The 21917-nt window shown below is 32.7% G+C and overlaps 4 protein-coding genes across 5 annotated transcripts; 3 read left to right on the top strand and 1 right to left on the bottom strand.

The window, feature by feature from the left end:
- The first annotated feature begins 5613 nt into the window (after nt 1–5613).
- On the top strand, nt 5614–7399 carry LOC106445342 (probable pectate lyase 4). The gene is made up of 5 exons (XM_013886868.3): nt 5614–5869; nt 5961–6312; nt 6559–6769; nt 6857–6925; nt 7009–7399. The coding sequence occupies exons 1-5, from the start codon at nt 5743–5745 to the stop codon at nt 7243–7245; spliced, it is 996 nt and encodes a 331-aa protein (XP_013742322.1). The 5' UTR covers nt 5614–5742; the 3' UTR covers nt 7246–7399.
- Nucleotides 7400–7457: 58 nt separating this feature from the next.
- On the bottom strand, nt 7458–10890 carry LOC106445341 (exocyst complex component EXO70H1). The gene has a single exon (XM_022717949.2). The coding sequence runs from the start codon at nt 9357–9359 to the stop codon at nt 7458–7460; it is 1902 nt and encodes a 633-aa protein (XP_022573670.2). The 5' UTR covers nt 9360–10890.
- A 4056-nt stretch (nt 10891–14946) lies between these two features.
- Nucleotides 14947–19364, top strand: LOC106447932 (caffeoylshikimate esterase-like). Of its 2 annotated transcripts, XM_022717948.2 has the most exons (8): nt 15490–15572; nt 15642–15674; nt 15772–15898; nt 16000–16146; nt 16726–16856; nt 16950–17090; nt 17213–17311; nt 17777–19364. In XM_022717948.2, exons 1-8 carry the CDS (start codon nt 15570–15572, stop codon nt 18035–18037), a joined length of 942 nt encoding a protein of 313 aa, XP_022573669.1. In that variant the 5' UTR covers nt 15490–15569; the 3' UTR covers nt 18038–19364. The 2 variants fall into 2 exon arrangements, with proteins under 2 accessions (XP_048633915.1, XP_022573669.1); XM_048777958.1 differs by having other exon boundaries at nt 14947–15572; nt 16726–17090.
- A 1176-nt stretch (nt 19365–20540) lies between these two features.
- Nucleotides 20541–21690, top strand: LOC106445343 (dirigent protein 24). Its single transcript, XM_013886869.3, has one exon. It carries the CDS (start codon nt 20624–20626, stop codon nt 21560–21562), a length of 939 nt encoding a protein of 312 aa, XP_013742323.1. The 5' UTR covers nt 20541–20623; the 3' UTR covers nt 21563–21690.
- Nucleotides 21691–21917: the final 227 nt, after the last annotated feature.

The following is a 21917-nucleotide window of genomic DNA, read 5'->3' as shown; positions in this document are numbered from 1 at the left end:
AACTTCAACGGTTGGAATTTTTGTTTGAGTTACTATTATCATCCAAGGCAGTTATTAAGGCATCTAAGGCATCTGTATTGGGAGTCCCTTAAGGCATCCTTTAGGGAAAAGGGGTGGGAACCGAGTAAGAAAGAGAAGGGAAAAGCCCTTAATTAAGGACTGTCTCTTACTCTTTAGTGACCAAAAAAAAAAAAAAGTAAAACAATGGACTCTCTCTCCCTCTCTCTTCATCCCACCAATAAAGATGTCCTTACGTTCTACCTTTAATGTTGTGCTTCAATCGGATATATTTATATATTTTTCTTCTTCTAGAACTGAAGCTTTAAATGTGGTTTCCCAAGTCCCAAATGTGAATAGAGTGATGCGGAGGGTCCCGTGAGGTCCGCTCTGAAAGGTCCACCAGATCTTTTGTCAATAGTGGCTGCTGATTCTAGCCATATTTTTTAACATTGGATATCACATTACACATTACACTTGGAACGACATGTTCTTTCTGCAGTAAACAATCACAACGAACAGCTTTGCTTACAGAGTTCGGAAACCTTCGATAAGGTTTGCATCATATAATCTTCAAGAAATTGTATAGTTTAAAATGTGAACTCCAAACTTGGACGTAGAAATTTTTAAACCTTAGTTGACTATTGTGCTTCCACACTAATTTAGCCATTAATCTTCGATTTTGTATTAAGATAAATTACATATTTTAAAATTATGATATTGTTACGGTAACATTTCCAATGAAAATAGGTTAATATTTAAGAACTACAAAAAATCCTCGACGTTCAACTTATTGATTACAACAAGATGCAGCTGCGGTTGACGCTGTGGTGCAGCAACGATGTTGCATAAGACGAACAAAGCCCTCCTACCTGATGCGTACGGAGAACATCTTTGTTGTGGCACACTAAGAACCACTTTTGGTATCAAAGAATGCATATTGGGAACATATTCATATATCTTTTACAAAAACTCAGAAATCCATATTATTTACTTAAGAAAATTCTTAAGAATGTACGTCTAAGAAACATATATTAAATCAGTCGACCTTAATCAAAATCACAGTCCTAATCTACCAATTTATAAACGCCAAAACATTGACATCGCAGACTCTCTAGTACTGCTAAGTGATGTCACACGGCGGTGCTTGGCTGCAGCTTGGGGATCGATCTCACTGATGGTGTGTCGGGGCCGACACAAAGGCAACGTTATGGTGGCACGAGCCCTGTCTGATTTTAAATTTTCATATAGAAACTAGTATAAAATCTAAGAACCGCCCCACTTAAAAAACTAGACATACTGTAAAAAGGTCATCTGCCCCATCTAAATGTAGTCCTAGATCCGCCCCTGGGTGTATCCATATCATATATGGTATATGGTGGTATCAGGATTAAGGAAGCTCTTAGTAATGACATTTTGTGATGGGGGCGTATAGTTCGCTACGTTCATGTACTAATACACTAGACTTGGTGTTGACAGGTTGCAACTCCATATACAAAAACAGAAAAGAAGTACTAAAACATGAAGGAGCCACATGGTTATAATACGTACGTAACCTAACCTGTGCGGCAACCATTATCTTCATCACTTATAACGCATCATTTTCCACATAATGTATATATATATACGTGGTTACATAAAAAAAATATATATATATATATATTTAGATATATACGTGTGGTTATTAAATTCGTGATAAGGCTTCGAAGAAAATGCAGCTTGGCAACTCCAACTCAAGTCACATCTAAGTTTGGTACACCATCAGGGCAGGTCCCGAAATAGGGCCACAAACGGAAAAAAAAGGCATGAGAGCCTCTGTTTAATGTTGTTTGACATGGATGGAAGCTACAAAGCTGGGAGCCAGAAACAAAACAATCAAACCAATAAAATAACAAACGAAATGTTTTTATTTAGCTCTGGTTGAATTCTTTTAATCAATTAGGGTTAAGTATAAAATATGTTTCGTCATATCATTATAAATTTTTTCTCTATATCTTTGTCGTGGGTAAAAAATCTTCAAATTTATTTTAACCTTCTTTTAACAAGTTATTACACTAATTGTCATTCCAATTTTTTCACTCACCTTAACAACTTCATAAATTATATTACCACAATAATACATTACATCATTAATTATATTACCATAATAATAGTGCATATTTTTATTTATTAGTTAATCAATATTAACTTTGTGCTAGAGATGTCAAACAGGTTTACCCATCCCGTTTTGTTCCGTACTGCGGTGGGTTAGTCGTCGAGCGGGTCACAGCGGGCATGTCTCGCATGGGCTGCGGTCTTCAAAATGATGGCTCAAACCCGTACAACAGAATATATAGGCCTTTGCGGACCGTTCCGCGGGACGCCTCGTTATCAAACCGCCTGCTACAGCTTTTTTCATGAATGTTCAAGTAGAAGAGTTGTGTAAAAGAGTTGAATAGAGCTCATTAAGCTTCACAAAAGCCTTATCAAAATCAATGTCACAAAGCTCCGTTAGTGCTTGCATTCTTGAGTTAAAAGTCTTCTTTTGTTATCAGCATAAGCTTTTGTTAAGTTTGAATCTGATTGAGTTATTGTCTTTGTAATAATTTGGCTCAAGTATTGTATGTCTTCATCAAACCATCTCTCTTTTTAATTATTTGGATTGCAAATAAATTTCTGAAACATTTTGCCAAACTATACAAGTGATGTGATATACAACTAACTTTTCTCTTAAACAACACCATTGTAATTAAATTTAATTAATTAAGAAAAACACCACTTCACAGTACTGAAAATAAAACCAATCAACTTAAACAAGAAATATCACATTGTAATAAAAATAATTCATAGTTGTGTGTAATAAAAAGAGAAAACCAAATCAAAACTCCACCAGAGCTCCAATCGTCATTGCTGGAGCTGGAGCCGTCATCGCCGGAGCTCGAATCATCATCGCCGGAACTCATGTTTTCTGGGAAAAAATCACAAGAATCGCTTTCTTCTCACTCTCCTTCTCGTTTTTTTCGGGTAAAATAAGAATTGAAGAAAAATATACGGGTTCATGTAATCCCGCATGATCCGTTTCGGCCTATCCTGCAAAAGACCCAGTCCGGCAAAGACACGTCCCACGAGACCGGAAAATATACGGGCCTAAAAAACCTCGTCCCAATACCGTTCCATGACAGTCCTTTACGGGCCAGGCCAGCGGTCCACATCCATGATTGCCATCTCTACTTTGTGCCAATTATAAAAATAAAAAAATGTAAAAAGAACCGGGTTTTACATATGGTTAAAAGTTCGGGTTAATATATTTTACTCAAACTTTTTTCTATCTTAGTTTCAGTCGGTGAAAAGCTATGTATCCAAACACATAATTCAAAACATTTTTTATGTGAAAAATAATAACTTAAATTATTTATTTTGTTAAATAATTCTCTAATCAAACTTACCATTATTCTATAAACAGACTATTCTCTAATCATTGTTTACAATAAAATGAAACAGATTTATTTAAAATGTAGCATACAAACTTTAAATATTATATATTCATGTATATTATTATATCATTTTACATACAAAATATAAAATAGTTCCCAAAAAAAAATACAAAATATAAACTATAAATGTTTTATTAAAACATATAAGGTTATTTTGCCAATGTATGTTAAATAATTTGATGATTAATATTGTTCACACATATATATTTGATAATTTAATCTAATATTTCCTCGAAAGTAGACACAAAAAATTTTTATCTTATAAAAACTTAAAGACATATATTTATTTTATTAAAACATAAGTAAATTTTATTTAACATAAAATATTTTATTTTGGAAAGATTGATTTATTAATATACATAAACATAATAATTGATATTTTAGGTTATAAATAAATGCATCAAATGGTTAATGTAATTAAAAATTACTAATTGACGAATATGTTATATCATTTTAATTGGTTTAGTATCCTACCACAATATGAGAAACCAATAAATTACAGACAATTAAAAAATGTCGATCTATCATAAATTTCAGATACTATAAATAAAAACAAACATCATATGGATGCATATCTGTGCAATCATTACATTTTTGTGCTATGATAATTTTTATATGTTTATTTTATTAAAATAAATTCAAAACTCTAGTATGTATTGTTTTTCTAACAATAAGAGCCCATAAAAATGAGGACCAAATTAAGATCTATGCATGCACTATCTAGCTTAGTTTGATGGATGCAAACCTTTTTCTTATGTGTAAGTGTTAAAATTTATATCAAAATTTTTAATTGAACATAGAGAAAACTAAAAACGAAAAAAAAAACTAAAACTAAAACAATACAATAGAGCAAGAAGAAGAAGCAACTCCGAATGATCTAGAAGACAATGAAACATATAATACACAAGCTAACCAGATAGAGAAGAAGCAAAAGTTGACCGAAAGTTTGGCCTTGGCACATGGTAAATATATCTTAAATAAAATATGAAACTACTGGTGATCTGGTGGTAGGCAGATTTTGGTTTGCTAAGCAACCCAGATTTAAAAGCACCCTATTACAATTTGTTTTGTGGCCACGCGGATGTGAGTTTATCTTACGGCCTATTTGAATATTCACAGTGAGAGTTTGTACGTGGACCGCACTACTCCTTTGTAAATTAGTTTGAGCTTTTTTATGGGCCTGAGATAAGTATAAAGCTTCATTCAGTAGAAATTGACTTACCTAAGACGTTACTTTAACTGATTTACATCATTTTTACGCAGTTTTGCAAAGCACCAATCGACAAGAAACCTCAGCCTAGCTACCAACTACCACCGAGGTAGGAAACATAGAGCTGAAACCCGGATACCTCAACTCGCACTAGCAAGCTCTATTTGTGGCGACTCACTAGTCTCAACAAGATCAACGTAAGTCATACATTTTTTGGTTGGTTCGGCTTTAGAAACATGCAAACAAAATTAATCAGAAGGCGGTATGCGGTGAAAGCCACGTCTCGACATCACTTTTCCAAATCTGTAAATTTGACAATATACCAGCTCATCACTAAAGCCAAATGGCCAACAATGGTGTTAGGATTATGGCATCAAGCAAATTCTGGGTTAAAGCTATGTTTTTGGTATATAACATGTGTTCATCAGTAACCAGAAAATCATCTCCAGTGTCAGGAACTCTTGAAATAAGTATTTAACCAATATAATATAAAATTTGAAGATATTTGAATTATATAGTTAAATTTTAGTAGTAAGAGAAAATTAAACCATCTAAAAAGAACACATATATCAGTAATTGTTAATATCGATTTTACAAATTCTCAAATCAGAATCTCTGATCACTCTCATTTATTTTCTCAAAAACTTAAGATATTTTTCATGCTAAGATCATGTGATAACTCCCTAACATAGAAACTTACAAATATGATAAAAAAAGTTCTCAGTAATTAAATTAAATATCAATAAAATAATGAATAGAACTATCAAAATTGGAGAAACTCATACAATAATTACTTTTCAAACCCTATTCATAATAATTTGTGTAAAGGAAAGGAAAATCCTTAACTGTTTAGTTTTTACCATTTAAACTATATACTATTTTTGATCCCAAAAAAAAAAAACTATATATACTATATTACTATTTTATGAGACTGTTAAATTCTCAATTTTACATTCAATACTATTTTTGGTTCTAACGTTTTTCGTACTTTCTCAAAGATAATAATAGCTTCTCAAAGAAAACTCAAAGACACACGAGACGACGTCGCATAAGGACGAAACGATGACAACGCTACCATACGCCGACGTCGATTGCAACCTCAGAGCTTTAGCCGGCCGCGCCGAGGGTTTCGGCCGCTTCGCCGTCGGTGGTCTCCACGGCGATCTCTACGTCGTCACATCTCTCGCAGGTTCGATCTACAATCGTTGAACATATCCACGAATCTCCGCGTAACTCGATCTTAATTTCGCTTTCGAATCGATTGTGTGATTGGTTGTTAGATGATGGACCTGGATCTCTCCGCGAAGGAGGTAGGAGGAGAGAGCCGTTATGGATCGTGTTCGCGGTCTCCGGAACTATACACCTCAATTCATACTTGAGCGTCTCCTCTCACAAGACGATCGATGGGAGAGGACAACGGATCAAGCTCACAGGGAAAGGGATCAGACTCAAAGAATGTGAACATATCATCATTTGCAACTTGGAGTTTGAAGGCGGGAGAGGCCATGATGTCGATGGGATTCAGATTAAGCCAAAGTCTAGACACATTTGGATTGATAGGTGTAGCTTGAGAGATTACGATGATGGGCTTATTGATATCACTAGACAGAGCACTGATATCACTGTTTCTAGGTGAGGTTAGGTTAGGTTTATGGCTCCGAATGTTTCCAACCGCTCCATCCCGCACCGTACTTAACAGTAACAAAAATCTCTACATATACCATATATCTATATATTTTTATAACTGTTAAAACCTTACCGCAGTTATACCGCTTGTCCTGCACTGCTCAATCTGCTGTTACCATTTGGAGCCTATGTTTATGGTTTACTTGTGAGTGTTGTGACTGGTGCTTAGTTTTTGTGTTTTTGGTTTTACAGATGTTACTTTGGGCAGCATGATAAGACGATGTTGATTGGAGCAGATCCTTCTCATGTTGATGATAGGTGTATCAGAGTGACGATTCATCATTGTTTCTTTGATGGAACTAGGCAGAGGCATCCTCGTCTCAGGTTTGGTAAAGTTCATTTGTATAACAATTATACAAGAAACTGGGGGATATATGCTGTCTGTGCCAGCGTAGAAGCGCAGGTAAAAACTCTTACTTTATGTATAGCTGTCTGTTTGTCTAGAAAGCCAATAGCTTTAGGTCATAAAGTTACTTTCTTCAAATCTCAGGTGTTCTCTCAATGCAATATATACGAAGCTGGAGTGAAGAAGAAGACTTTTGAATACTACCCAGAGAAGGTTGGTTCTCTCTTTCACTTGCTTCATCCTCTGCTAGTATTCTTCATTACCAGTATCTTCATCTTATGTAAATGTATTTGTAGGCTCCTGACAGGGAAGAAGTAAGAGCTGGGTTGGTTCGATCTGAGAATGACTTGTTCTTGAACGGAGCTCAAGCTTCCTTGTTGACAGGGGCCGGGGGAGAATGTGTGTTCCATCCAAGCGAGCATTACCCGACATGGACTGTGGAGCCTCCATCGGATACTCTCAAGCAAATCATCCAAATCTGTACTGGTTGGCAATCTTTATCCTCTCCTTCAGATCATGGAGTTCCTAAGTAGTTGTTGCAATCCGTTTGTTTTGTTGCGTATCCTATTTCGTTTGTTTTCTAGTTATTCGAGGAGTGAACAATGCTTATGTTCTACAACACATTATGCTCTGTGTGATGAGAAACTCAGTTTAATATTTTTAATAATGTAAACAGTTTTGTTTTTATCTTCTCCTCTTTTTTTTGAACACAATGAAAACAATATTCAGACAGAACTGTAGTGTCTCAGCCTGAAACACACCCAAGTGACATCCATGATGAAGAAGACGAAGAAGATGAAGAGACGGAAGATGAGGCAAGTATTGGTGTTCCATGGAACAGATCAGAGATGTAATTCTCCAAGTTATCTGGCTTGAACCTCACTAGCATCTCGATGTTTCTCTCTTGGCCAAGCATTGGTAAGTACTTCCTGTAAAACTCTCTGTATTCAGGTACAAGCTTCTTTGCTATTGAAACCTTCAATCCATCCCTAAGTTTTGAATCCGATACAACTCTTGATGATTGATTCATATATGCTTCCTCAAAAGCCGTGTGAAACCTTTTGAAGTATGTTTTGGCCTCCTCTGGTGATAGGTCTGTGGGTTCCACTGGTAAAGACATGTAAACATTGGACCATGCTACTATCTCATAGTTCGCAGCGTAAGCGCTTAGTTTATCGCTGTGCTTAGTGAGCCAATCTTCTCCGAGGAGATCCCTCAGGTGAGTTGAACGAACCGTTTCGATGATGAAGTGAAGGTTGTTTGCAAGGAAGAGGTAGGATAGTGAAACGTCCTTGTAATGCTCTGCTTTGGTGTCTAGCTTGCATAGCAAGACAAGGATGAGCCAAGCGAAATGGGCCGAGAGTGCGTGATTGCGCTCTTCATCTTCCGAGACTGGAGTTCTGATGTAAGATTCAAGCAGCCGTGTGTTTCTCGGGAGCGGATGGTCTGCAAGGATTTCAGACAAGACACGGCTGTGTTTAGAAAGGGAGGAGATGAAACTCATTGTTGATCTTGTCAGCTTATGAACCCCTCCTCCAGGTGTAAGAGCTTTCGTTGAATCCTTCTGAATGGTTGATTCAAAATCAACGAGAGCACTGTGGATTGAAACCTTTAGCTTTTCCAATGATGAGAGCGCCTGAGACTTCACACCTGCTACTGAACCGAAGTGGAAGATCATCTCTATGTCCTGCCAGAGATCAGAGATCGCAGCCTGGAGATCCATCAGTGAGAAGATCCTCTCGTGAGACTTCTTCTCCTTGGCAACAAACTCAGGGAACTTGAAAAGGTTAGTGGCCGCTTCGTATGCAATCTCGTAAAAGCACGACTCTCTCGTTGAGTTCGAAGCTGAAAAGACATGGTCACAGAGAAGTTTCTCTCCGCGGAAGAGCGTGGCTACGCCAATCTTTGCAGCTCTGATCCAGTTCTTGATCATATGCTCGAGTGTGACCCAGTCCGTTCTGTGAAATCTTGGGGCTTTGTAGGTTTCGATCCCAAGCAAGCTCAGCCCTTCATCCACTATCGACTTTCTGATCCTTTTGTAAATCTTTACACACTCTTTACCATATCCGCAGCTGATCATACTCTCTGCTATGGCCTTTAAGTCAGACATCACCACAGCTGAAGCTTTCTCAACCTGAGTGATGGACTCACCAGCTTTCTTGATCTCATCTTCATCATCAGATTGCATGATATCTTCAAACTCGGAGTTGCTGGAGATTGAGGATTGACCTGAAACTGATTCAGGGTCAAGCTTGTCTCTGTTTGAAGATAATATCTGGAAGAACTCTTTCTCCAGCCTCGTCATGGCGATCTGCATCAGGGTCTGCGCAAGAGCAAGCTTAGGGGATTGAGAGTCTTGGGAGACAAGAAAGTGCATCGCTTTGCGTAGGTCACGGACGCAAATGATGAACTCTTTGGCTTCTTTTCTGCTGTGGTTGAACAGAGAGACGATCTTGGTGAAGGAAGGCGTGTTTGGGTCCCATTTTCTGATGACTGCTTCTGCTCTCTCCACGGCTTCCTCCATGGAAGACTGAGTAAAGTTCTGGCTCAGAGGAGAAGCTGGGAAAGATGTGAATGAAGAAGGAGAAGAAGGGAGAGACTTAGGAGATGATGAAGAGAAGAAAGCAAACTTGGCCTTTTTCGCCATTGAAAGATGTAAGCTCTCTCTTCTCTTCTTCTTGAATCTTTTGATGGTGTTAACTTGGCTTCTACTCTTTTGATGCTATGAAGAGAAGATGTGTTTTTTAACAAGTTATATTAGAGAGATTGGTCTTTGAGTTGACGATGAATGCTTACCTGTGAATATATATAGAACCAAACCAAAAAAATCATTGACTTAGATGTATAAGCCTTAGTTTTTTTATATACTTAGACAATTACATCTAAGTATTATAATAATGACGACAAGGTTTTGCTTACCACGTCTGTAAGTATTTGACTATTTCATCTTGTCAGTTAATAAAAAAAGTCAATTGTTATTAGGGTTCGGTTATACACTTTTAATCAATAGTATTAGTATTTAGTATAGAATGTTACCGTTGCCTTACAAAATATGGTTAACAGAACATTAATCGTTATTTTCGGTTATAGTGGGTTGTAACTTGTAAACAGTAATTCTCTTAACCGTGTATAGCTTTTATATACTTTTTTTTGTCTTGTCTGATTAAAAATTATTTTCCCAATCTCAGTTTCTATCATTAAACTCGAACTATAATACATCAAATGGTGCAAAGTCAATTATAATATTTAATTATTAAAAGTTCAAAGATTCACACATATGCCTTATCAGCTTAACTTTCATATTCAAGTTGGAATATTATATGTACTAGTACACATAATAATGTCATAATCTTTAGTAGTCAAACGAACTTTGAACGTTGAAAACTGGTTGTCAAAAAAAAAAAAAAAAAGAACGATGAAAACTGTACATTCCTTTCAACGATATGATAACATTGTGGATATTCGGATGGTTAAAAAAAAACATTGTGGATATTCGGACAAATGTAAGTAAATTTGCGAGTTTTTTTTGTAACACTAATTTAAGCGTTTAATTTATTCTATTAAAACAGCAGTGTAACCAATTGATAAAAGTAGGATCCAGTTAAAAAAAACTAATTTTTATATAACTGCATCTAATTATATCAAAGCACTAACACGTTCTAATTTTATCTACCAATGACAATTATCACTTTTTCTTCGTATAATAATGAGGTAAGCTAGTGAAATGAAACTGTCATAATTATTCTGAATATAACTGCAACAATTGACGTGTACAGTTTATTCCACTATAATTTATATTTTTTGGTTTACTTTTATTTGTCTTGCACCATATGTATTTTCTTTCTTTTTTCATCATTTGGGCCATTAATTAAAAATTTGTTGGCAAAAATGATATTTAAAAAAAAAATATTTGTGTATTCTTTGTAACCATATTTGTGTATAAATTTTAATCAAAATATATTTTATAAAATAATAGCAATTTAAAAGTTGATCCACCATACGTTCGGTTCTTTGTAATTATATGTTTGTGTACCCGTTTCTTTGTAATCATATTATATGTTTTAGATTTTGATCTGTGGATCTAATGTTGGTTTGTAATTCTTTTTAATGTTTCTATAAATATGTAACACTTATTGATAATCTCCCTAATATTGATTAACTAATTAGATACAATTATATAAAGAGAATAATAAGAAGCTTCTTAAATAAAATGAATAAACAGTTAGACATAAATTAAATTTCTAGAAACATATTTATAGAAACATAAAAACAAAAAAAATTACAAACCAACAGTAGAAATACGGGTCAAATTCTAGAACATACAATATGATTACAAAAAAAAACGGGAACACAGAATATAATTACAAAGAACCAAACGTATGTTGGATCAATTTTTAAATTGCTATTATTTTATAAAATAAATTTTGATTATACACCAATAAGATGACAAAGAATACACAAATATAAAAATTAAATTCTTTTTATAAAATTAAAACAAAAAATATACCCGCTCTTCGAAGGACGGGTCAAAATCTAGTTTATTCTATTAAAACACAAGTATGACCAATTGATATATGTTGAGTCTAATAATTGTTTTTCTATGTTATCAAATCTAGAAAAAAAATATAATATTTTTAAACTGAATTGAAATTAAAACTGTATTTCCATAACTACCATCTAGTGGTCAAAACATGTATTTTGTAACCTCCTTTCCATAATTATCGATGGCCACACCACTTCTTTCTAATATTTATATTAGGCAACTGTTATATAAATGATAATAATTATTCTTTTCTTTTGGGTTTATATCAAAATTAAGTTTGCTTACTTCCTTTCAACAGTATTCTATCAAAATTTTCTTTTGTGTTATTGGATAATCTGAACCTTTTTCTTTTTAGAATTTTAACCTTTTATTTTATTAATAGAACACATTATTTTATATAATTATGTATACAGTTACATTATTGACATATATTTCTATAATTGTATGCTAATTATTCCTTATAATCTCGGTTAAAAAGTATAAAATTTAATTTTTATACCACAGACACTTTATATTTGTTAAGAAATACCAAATAAAAATACTTATTGTGGTTTCCTTTTTTTCACCTTTAATATTACGAAAGAAAATATATACTATTTTCACCGACTATTAAAATATAATATTTAGTTATAATAAAATTTGGTATATTTAATTATTTTAACTAATTATAACTTACATCTCAAAAAATTAAGATTTATTCAACTAGACATTAATTTATTCAAATTTTAAATATTTTACATAGACATTAAGTTTATCAATTAACAAAGAGCAAGATGTTCAAATAGGGTTTAACGGTTTTAATAGAAATAAACATTCATATAAATTCATTTAGTTTAACGGGATTAAAATAGGTTATTCGATCAAAAATATTTATTAAATTTTATCTATTCTATTAAAACAACACCATGACCAACCAATAAAAGTAGGATCCAACTATTTTTTTTATTTAAAGAGTCATTATCTATTAAGTAAATAATATAACTATAACCCACTAACCCCATATTTCTTTTTGTAAAAGAACCCACTAATTCTATATTTTAGAATTAGTTTTGCGCTTTAAAGGTAACGTGGTTACTATTTACATTGGATCACAATTTATAAAACCCATTTTTTTGTTAAATAGGATTACAAAGAGAAACACAATTACAAAGAAAATTATAAATAATTATAAAGAAAAATATAAATATGAAAATTAATTTTTTTTTAAAAAAATGTAAAACAAGAAATATATCCGCCCTTTTAAAGACGGGTCAGAATCTAGTACGCTCATTAAACCAATTATGTTAGTACAATTGTTCCACAGCACTCAATTCACGTATTTGCTAGGATATTAGGAGTTCCGGATCTGAATAGTGATTTTAAGAATCCGACGGATCTGGATACTAATCCGGATAGAAAATATTAGGTCTGGATATCCCGATCCGAATCCAGGCCTATTATATATTTTAAAATATTAAAAATATAATTATATTCAGATATGTATATTATATATAATTTTATATATAATATATAAAGTTTTAATTTTACTTAATTTTAATAATTTGTTTACAAAAATAATTTTAAATACTAAATAAATTTTTAATATAAATTTTTAATTTGATTGTTTAAAAGAATCCGGAACCAGATATATGCGGATATTCGAATTTTGTCTGGATATCATAATTCTGGATATCCGTAAAGTCTGGATCCGGATCTGTATAGCAATTTTGCAGATCTGACAAATCCGGATTCAGATATCCGGAAATATCCCGGGTATCCCATCCGTCCCACCCCTACAATTCATCATAACAAGGACTATTTGAATACACAATCAATTTAAGTAGAGTTAAGTAATGTTTTAAATATTTGTTATTTACTGCCATCATTTGTTATACATATATAACTTTCTTATGTTCACAGTAGTTGTTGATTTTGTTTGATCTATCTAATAAGCTACACAAAACCGATTAAGAAAATTAGATTTTTTTTCTTCTATTTATTTATCTTATATTACTATATAGTAAGTTAATTAGTAACCGTTGTTAGAATTAAGGCATGTGTGATTTCATCTCTAGTACTTCATATCTACGTTGAAGTATTCACAAAATAATATTTTGTTGTCATCGTCTATATATGAAACGATGAACTTCTCGTTTGACCAAAAGACGATCACATACAGATGCATACTAATTATATATACCAACTTGACCAATTCATGTATTTTACATATCTATTATATGTGACAGGACATTCGCATGTTATGTATATTTTAAAGATTGTAAGAAAAAGTCAAATATACGCACTCGACAAAATGTGATACAAAGATATACATACCAGAGTCACTGGCATTTTCCGCAAAGAACAAACTCGAGATTAGCTATACCAAAGTCAACTATGTTTGTACATGCCAACCATTTTGGTTTCAACGATGTGTATATGAGTTGGCGAAATCATTACAAGAGCATTATAACATTTTTTTTTTGTCACAAAAAGAGCATTATAACATATTCTACGTTTTCTCACGACTTAGTATCGATGGCTAGTGCTATATATTTCTCACGTATGCGGTCATATTGGTTCGTCTACGAACCAAAAGCAATTTGGTTAGAGTGGAGTTTTCTCTTTCTTTTTGTAGAACAATCAACCAACAAAGCGACTATACCATCACTTGAATAAAAAAATCACGATTTTGGTAAATTTAATAATTATTTTGATAGTGTTCTATGTTTTCGTGCACATTTTTGATAGTGTTCTATGATTGTGTAGGGTTTGGGGGGTGGGAGTTCTAATGAATCATAGACCTGTTTTTTTTTTTTTATCAACTCATAGACTTGTCTGTTACGGGTTCGATTATTGCTGATCAATGTTGTTACTAATTAGCTAGACAAACATGGACCACGTCTTAGGTTTTATTAAGCAAACATTAATCTGGAGCTACTCGTTGATATCGGGAAATAACTGGACTTAGGTCCAAACACCCTTATGTAACCCATGAAAATGATATCGAAGTGTGAAAACAGTTTGGAGAGAGGATTCTTGTAGAGCGGTCAACTCAATCGTAGGTCAGACATTGAGACCATGATAATGAAGTCAATTTTGTAAAAGGATTTTGTTTTTTTGTAATCAACATATACAAATTCATACTGACTTTACATACTAGTAACTATGAATCCATGTGAACGACGAAAGACGGTTGTTTTCTGATACCTCGTACTAGACTATCCGCCCTGAGATTCTGCGTTCGAGGTACATGAATGATTTCTGAGTTGAGCAAACTTTCTTTCATAATCTTGATATCTTTTTTTTTAAATAATCTTGATATCTTTCAAATAACTATATTAGTTTTCTCAAGGAAAAAGAATTTAAAATGGTTATTTTGACTTACTATATAGATACATTCAACTAGATGATTTCATACGCCATGAATAGAAATAATAATTAATATATATTTTAATAAAATTTAGTTTTAAGTTCATTAGTTTTTAAAAATTATAAAGTAATCTTTTGTAAATTTTTAGTTATTTTAAGTTTCAAATTTGCTTTTATTTAAATTATTTTAATTTTACAAATTAATTTTCATTTTTCTAAATAATAATTTTTGTAATGTTTCATCTTTTAAAAATAAAATTTGATAAAAAAAATTTGGTTTTAGTTAAAAAAAATTGAACTTATAAAAGATACTTACTAAACCTAATATTGAATGCTAATCACTCAATTAAATAGTTTATCACGATTAAATTTTAAATACAATTCAATAATTTAGAAACTTGATTAGGTTTATCCTTATATTGAGTAATAAACTTAAATATAAGACTTTCATTATAGTTTTTATTTAGTATTTTATCTGCAATCACCAAGTTCGCACCGCGCTTGCAACTTTATTCAACTAGGATGAAATGGAAAGATCAAAAGAGAGTTTATGACTTCACAGAACATTTATCAAAGATTAAAACTTAAGTGAGAAATTAAAATCCAGGACAAAAAAAGTAACCAACATTTCTTGTTAGTAGACTTAATTTTTTTTGGGTCAACGTTAGTAGACTTAATTGTGCATTAATTATTATGATGAAGTTATGTTACAGACTTACAACTTCACCAAAATAACGTTCAATAAAAAGAAAAAAAAAACTTATTACGTAATTAGTGTTTACTTTTGGTGTTGTGAAATTGCTAAATTAAGGTCACCACCAAAATATTAGTAATGGTTCTTGCGAGCGAAGAAAAAGGACATGACTATTGTCTGATTCAACCCTTCTTCTACGAAAAACAACAACCTAACTATATATTCTGTTATGTTTTATTGTTACTCTCTCATTACATTATCTGGGATCAAATATGGTTAGTTTTCGTCCTTTCTATGGCTTCTAAATTGAATATATTCGTGATTTGACTTTTATCATTTTACAGGCTTATATTGATGGGCAAGTCGGATATAGCGAGGTAAATTTCATTACTCGATTTGAGAATAGTTACTTGTTTTCTTATTATTTATCTAATGAACAAGTAAATGCTCATGATAATTCTTCAATTGATTTAGGAATTTATCGAGAATTCAAGGGGAATGCAACTCCTAACTTGCAAATGGTTTCCAGTAAATCAAGAACCAAGAGCTCTCATTTTCTTTTGCCATGGCTACGCAATTGATTGCAGCACCACCTTTAAAGGTATATATATATATATATATATATATATATATATCATTCTAGATATGCATCCATTGAAGAGAATGAGGAACAAATAGGTGAATGTGAACTTTACCTTGCAGATGTTGCATCTAAGTTTGCAAAAGAAGGATTTGGTGTGTATGGAATTGAATATGAAGGGCATGGAAGATCAGGTGGCCTCAATGTCTACATTGATGACTTCGATCTTCTCATCAATGATGTCTACTCACATTTCTCCAAAATAGCTGGTCCATCTCCAAATTTTTTCTTTCTTATTTGTTAACTTCATCTTTTCTTTCTTGACCTCATGATTACACCTTGACACTCCTGAAATTTCATAACATCAAATATGAGCAGGGATTGTTTCAACTCCATTATCTGCGTTTACGTTGCATTTTACATGAAATATCGTATTTTAAAAAATTAAATATTTTCAAAAAAAATTCTTATAACATATGTCTAGAGTGTAAATTAACGATCTATGTTAATTGACGTTTGCAGTTGCTACTAACAAAGGAACTTCACATCAAACATTTAAAGTTGTGAATTTACTGAAAGGATGTACATAACATTTGTGGCAATATGTGGGGTGAATACACTTGAACGGCTTCAATGTTTAGTTAATATGAATTGCAGATTTGTTTACTTGAAGCTTTAATACAAATCTATAGTAATATATACTACATACATATATATGCAACTTTTTTTTTAATATAGAAGATTATAGATCTTGGTTTATACATATTTGAAAGTGTCTTTAGAACAAATTATTTTAAAATTGGGGTTGTAACTCGCGTAATCTGGATTTTGTTTGTTGTGCATGGCAGAAATGGGAGAAAACCCAAAGAAGAAGAAGTTTTTGATGGGAGAATCAATGGGTGGAGCAGTAGTTCTTCTCTTGCACCGCAAGAAACCGGAGTTTTGGGAAGGAGCTATCCTTATTGCTCCTATGTGTAAGGTGAACAGATTCACACATATCATTACTTCATCCATCATATCTTATAAATCAAGAATCATAAACATATCCAATTACAATTGTGATGAGAGACAGATTGCTGAAGAGATGAAACCACCAAAACCAGTTATATCTATGATGAACTTGGTCATACATCTGATCCCATCATGGAAGTCGATACTTCCAGGACCTGATATCATTAACCTGGCTATTAAACAGCCGCATAAGAGACAAGAGGTACGTACTCTATTGACTATAGGATTGGTAACCGATACATTATGGACCTGGCAAATCCATAGTTTCTACGGACTAATACTCTATTCCCCTGAATTTACAAAACATACATTCACACAAAACAGATTAAAGATAATCCAAATTGCTATATTGGGAGGCCTCGCATGAAGACGATGAGCGAGCTTTTTAGAGTAAGCCTTGATCTAGAGAATCGGTTGCACGAGGTAATAATCAAAGTTATATTATGATTGTTTCAAAATTATTTTAGGATATTTCTCTTTTTATAAAATATATTTTTTTCACAAATTTTTTTGGCAAGTGTAAACACAGGAAACGACAGTATCCTTCATGTTGTGTTTATATTTACCAATGTTCTAAAATTTGGTTTAGGTAGTGCTTAAACATCCAAATATGAGGCAAAGCAGTAATAAATGAAACTATTTGTTTATAACATTTATAAAAGAAAATCGTTATAGACGGTGTCTGTCTGAGCCCTAATCTTCTAAACATGTAATTATCGCTTAGTGTCTTTTGGAACATTGATATTTACAATTTATCTGGTATACAATTAACTGTAGTTTCATTTGGACAAAACTAAAACATACTATAAACGTATAACAAATAAATAAACAATTGATATCTTATTTATATAACTCATTTGATTTTGGGGATATATGTATGTGAGATAGGTGACAATGCCATTCATTGTATTGCATGGAGAAGATGATAAAGTTACGGATAAAGAAGCTAGCAAACTGCTTTATGAGGTGGCTTCCTCCAATGATAAGACTCTGAAGCTGTATCCTGAAATGTGGCATAGCCTTCTTTTCGGGGAGCCTTTGAAGAAGTCAGAGATTGTATTCAATGACATTGTCCAATGGATGGAGACAAGAATCAATACTCTTCAAGTGAATGCCAATAACAACCATGAAGCAAAATCTCAAATCTGATTTTACTCATATTCGGTTTAGACTATATCTAATAACTAAATTTTATTCGCTTTATAAACTTTTTGTTTTCAAGGTTTCTGTAAAGAGGAAAAAATGGGATGACATGAGAAATTTATGGTGTACTTTTCAACTTTAAATTATTATTTTTATTAGAAATTATGACAATATAGATAATTTTATAAGGATAGTTCTATTATAAAATATGAAATCTGACGATCCTAATTGTACTTTCATTTGCATTATGTCAAAGATCTCTTGTAAACTTTATTTTCAATTTGGTATAACTGTTCATAAATTGTTTTCAGATTTTAAATTCAAAATATTTAATGTAAAAAGATTAATGAACTTTCAGTCAAACTAACTTATTCTAGCAAATTTAAGAATTGATTGATCCATTTTAAATATATTGTTGACATATTTTATTTACCTTTACCTTTTTCACCATGCAGTATGTAGCTTTTGCCAATGTCTAGCAATGCAGAAAATGATTATGAAAATTATAAGTAGGTTAGAAGAGAAAATGTTGATGAAGAAGTTATTTGAGCATAAAAAGTTTAAGCGTTTTTTTTTCACTTACCTGAACTTTAAGCTTTATCTTCCAACTTCAGTATAGTTATTTGAGCATAAAAAGTTTAAGCGTTTTTTTTTTGTTTTCACTTACCTGGACTTTAAGCTTTATCTTCCAACTTCAGTATAAATCCATAGTATGTTGATGTTCTACTTGTTTTCATTTCATTAAAAGAAGGAATTCTTTAATTTGAAGACTGATAGGCAACTGTTAGACCAGAAAGATTTTGAATTGGATCTAGAACTATAAATGGTTTCGTCATTAGAAGTTGAAATTTTAGAGAGAATCAATGGAGTCATTACAAAGGATTTAAGAATTTACTATTTCTGAATAGAAGTAGATATGAAACTAATATATGGCATTTATCAGGAAAAGATTAGCGGTTTCTAAATAGTGGGATTATGGGCGTAGTGTGAAAATATTGGATACTTTTATTTTATATATAAAATAATTAAAATTAGTTTATAGACTAAACAGTTTCTTTTGCGTTTAAAATTTAGTTATTTATATTTGTTTTTTAAATTGTATAGCACATGCTATGTGTCAAAATCTAATTAATCAAGTGGCTTGTTCTTTAGTATATAAAGAATATGATTTGTATGCATACAATATTAATTATATTTATTTTTTTACAACAAAAATTTATTCTAATCCTATGCAGAATCCAGATCCGATAACCAACTCGGACAAGACTGAATTAACATAAACCATAACAGAAGACAGTTCTGAGCACCACGTGTCAGCCTAAATATCTATAAATATTCTAGTAGAAATATATACCCAAATCCGAATAACTCAAAATTATCTGAACGTTTATATCTAAAAATATTTAAAATAATTTAATATTATTATTGGAACTATTTGATATTTTATATGAATATCTAATAGTTTACCAAAATTATCCCGAAAAATTCAAACTAAACCGTAATTGAACTAATCCCTAGTTTTTTTGGATATTAGTTGTTTTTAATATCTGAACCTATCCAAACTGATTTTTCTAGGTTTTATATGGATTCAAACATTAATATGTAAACTATCTATATCCGAAGTAACCGGTGGAAATGGAAAGCCAAAACCTAAAAATTAGGTGTGTACGTTTGGATATCTATTCGTGTTCGATTTGGATTTGTTTGAATTTTACAATTTAGGGTTAGAGATTTAAGTCCATTCATACATTTATAAATTTCGGTTTGGTTTTGGTTTGGATCTTTATGAGTTTGGTTCTGGTCCGGTTTCCATTTAAATTATGTCAAATTTTTCAAAATACAACTATATCATAAATTCCTCAAAATTCAAAAATAAAAATAATATAAAATATAAAAATTTGAATAATATATGAAAAATATTTATAATTGATATAAATTGGTTCTGTTTCGATATTTTATGGTGAAGGTATTTCGAGTGTTTAGATACTTTGACTCTTTTTGGATATTTACTTTTGGTTAGTTTTGGATATTCTCAAGTCTTTTACATAACTCAGATTTTTGGATATGTTTTGGATATTGGATCTAAAATAATTAATATATGTTAAAGCTATTGTGATCATCGTATTTTTGGATATCCGAATTATTTCGGTTCATGTTAGATTCAATTCCAATTTTTTCAGATATTAAAGTCTTGGATCCGTTCAGGTATAATATTAGTTCTATTTTGGATCTAGTATAAATTTTTCGAGTTGTGTTCGATTCAATTTTCTGAATTAAGATATTTTGTCTATAGCCCTACTGATCATTATCCAAGAAAATGAAATAACTTGGGAGGAAAACAAAGTTAAGTGAATAAAAAGGCCAAGAGAATAAAGTCGCAAATGATTATTTTATAATAGCTCAATGAAGCTAGAGGTTTAGTTGAAATCCATTCCTCAACTAAACAATGATAAGAAAAGGCGACGACAACAACTCCACTACATCATCGATCTCGTGATCTTGCAAGCTTCCAATATAAACAAACCCATTAGACCATAGAGAATAAACACAAACACACAATACATAACCCAAAACCAAAACAAATACACAACAATGGCTAAAGCTTTTAGCCTAACGATCTTGACCTTCCTCTTGATAGCCTCAAATGTTTACTCCGCTAGACTTCTCGATGAGGTCGAACCTCAGCCGCAATTAGTCCCTGCCATACCGGACGAGGAGGATGAAAATCCACCAGTCGCAACAACAACTCCAACAACAACACAACCTCCAATACCAATTCCCCTTCCAGGACCAGCCACGGGCGGACATGTACCAGTCCTAGAGTTCTTTATGCATGACGTGCTAGGCGGGTCACATCCGTCAGCACGTGTAGTCACTGGCATAGTAGCACAAACCGAGGTGAACGGAATACCATTCTCTAAATCCAACAACAACATTTTTCCAGTAGATAATGCTGTACCACTTGTAAACGCAAACAACATCAATAATATAATCAACCCAAACACGGCTCCACTCCTCACAGGACTAAGTGGCTCTCAAGCCAACACCGTCATACAAAACACTAACGGTAACTCTCAAGGTTCCCTCAGCTCCAACAACCTTCCTTTTGTAACCGCAGGTCAACTCCCTCCCGCAGCTGCTCTTCAGCAGCTCATGTTCGGTACCATCACCGTGGTCGATGATGAGCTCACTGAGGGTCATGAGCTAGGCTCTGCGATTATTGGTAGAGCACAAGGGTTCTATATAGCTAGTTCATTGGATGGAACTAGCCAGACCCTTTCCTTGACCGTGTTGTTCCATGGAGAGCATGATCATCATGATATGCTCGATGATGCCATTAGTTTCTTTGGGGTCCACAGAACCGCTTCTCATGCCTCGCATATTGCTGTTGTGGGTGGGACTGGGAAATTCGAGCATGCTAAAGGGTATGCTGTCGTGGAGACACTGCACAACCAGGAAGACCAACATGTTACTGATGGTCGTGATACTATTCTCCATTTCAGCATTTATCTTACATACTACAAAGCTTGAAGAGTCATGTCTCATTGTCGAAAACTTTCCCTTACTTTATCTGTATGTTATTACTAGTTTCATGTGTGACCTTCGCTGTGTTGTGACTTGTGAAACGTTTAATATATAAAAAGTGTGTTAAATGAGAATGTCTATTTTTTATAATCAAATTTGGGGCCCCATCAAATTTTCTATCTAAATAAACAAAAGGCTTGTTAACACACTTTTGTGAGTATCGTCCTATTTAAATCTTAAAAGCTTTAAGTTCAAGATAAGAAAAAAAAAATGACATTTCATTCTCCAATGTCAATTACAGATACATATATAGTCATGAGAACTCATGGACTTACCTTGTTAATGAAATTTGGGGGATTCA

This window comes from Brassica napus, chromosome A4 (assembly GCF_020379485.1).
Source record: "Brassica napus cultivar Da-Ae chromosome A4, Da-Ae, whole genome shotgun sequence".
Classification (NCBI taxonomy): Eukaryota; Viridiplantae; Streptophyta; class Magnoliopsida; order Brassicales; family Brassicaceae; genus Brassica; species Brassica napus.
This window is presented reverse-complemented; position numbering and strand designations above follow the sequence as displayed.

What these genes read in the sequence shown, in the direction of transcription:
- LOC106445342 (XM_013886868.3), top strand. Translation starts at nt 5,743, where the DNA reads ATGACAACGCTACCATACGCCGACGTCGATTGCAACCTCAGAGCTTTA. An exon ending in CGTCGTCACATCTCTCGCAG is followed by an intron (nt 5,870 to 5,960) that starts GTTCGATCTACA and finishes ATTGGTTGTTAG; the next exon opens with ATGATGGACCTGGATCTCTC. An exon ending in GTGCCAGCGTAGAAGCGCAG is followed by an intron (nt 6,770 to 6,856) that starts GTAAAAACTCTT and finishes TTCAAATCTCAG; the next exon opens with GTGTTCTCTCAATGCAATAT.
- LOC106445341 (XM_022717949.2), bottom strand. Translation starts at nt 9,359, where the DNA reads ATGGCGAAAAAGGCCAAGTTTGCTTTCTTCTCTTCATCATCTCCTAAG.
- LOC106447932 (XM_048777958.1), top strand. An exon ending in GGCAAGTCGGATATAGCGAG is followed by an intron (nt 15,675 to 15,771) that starts GTAAATTTCATT and finishes CAATTGATTTAG; the next exon opens with GAATTTATCGAGAATTCAAG. An exon ending in ACATTTCTCCAAAATAGCTG is followed by an intron (nt 16,147 to 16,725) that starts GTCCATCTCCAA and finishes TGTGCATGGCAG; the next exon opens with AAATGGGAGAAAACCCAAAG.
- LOC106445343 (XM_013886869.3), top strand. Translation starts at nt 20,624, where the DNA reads ATGGCTAAAGCTTTTAGCCTAACGATCTTGACCTTCCTCTTGATAGCC.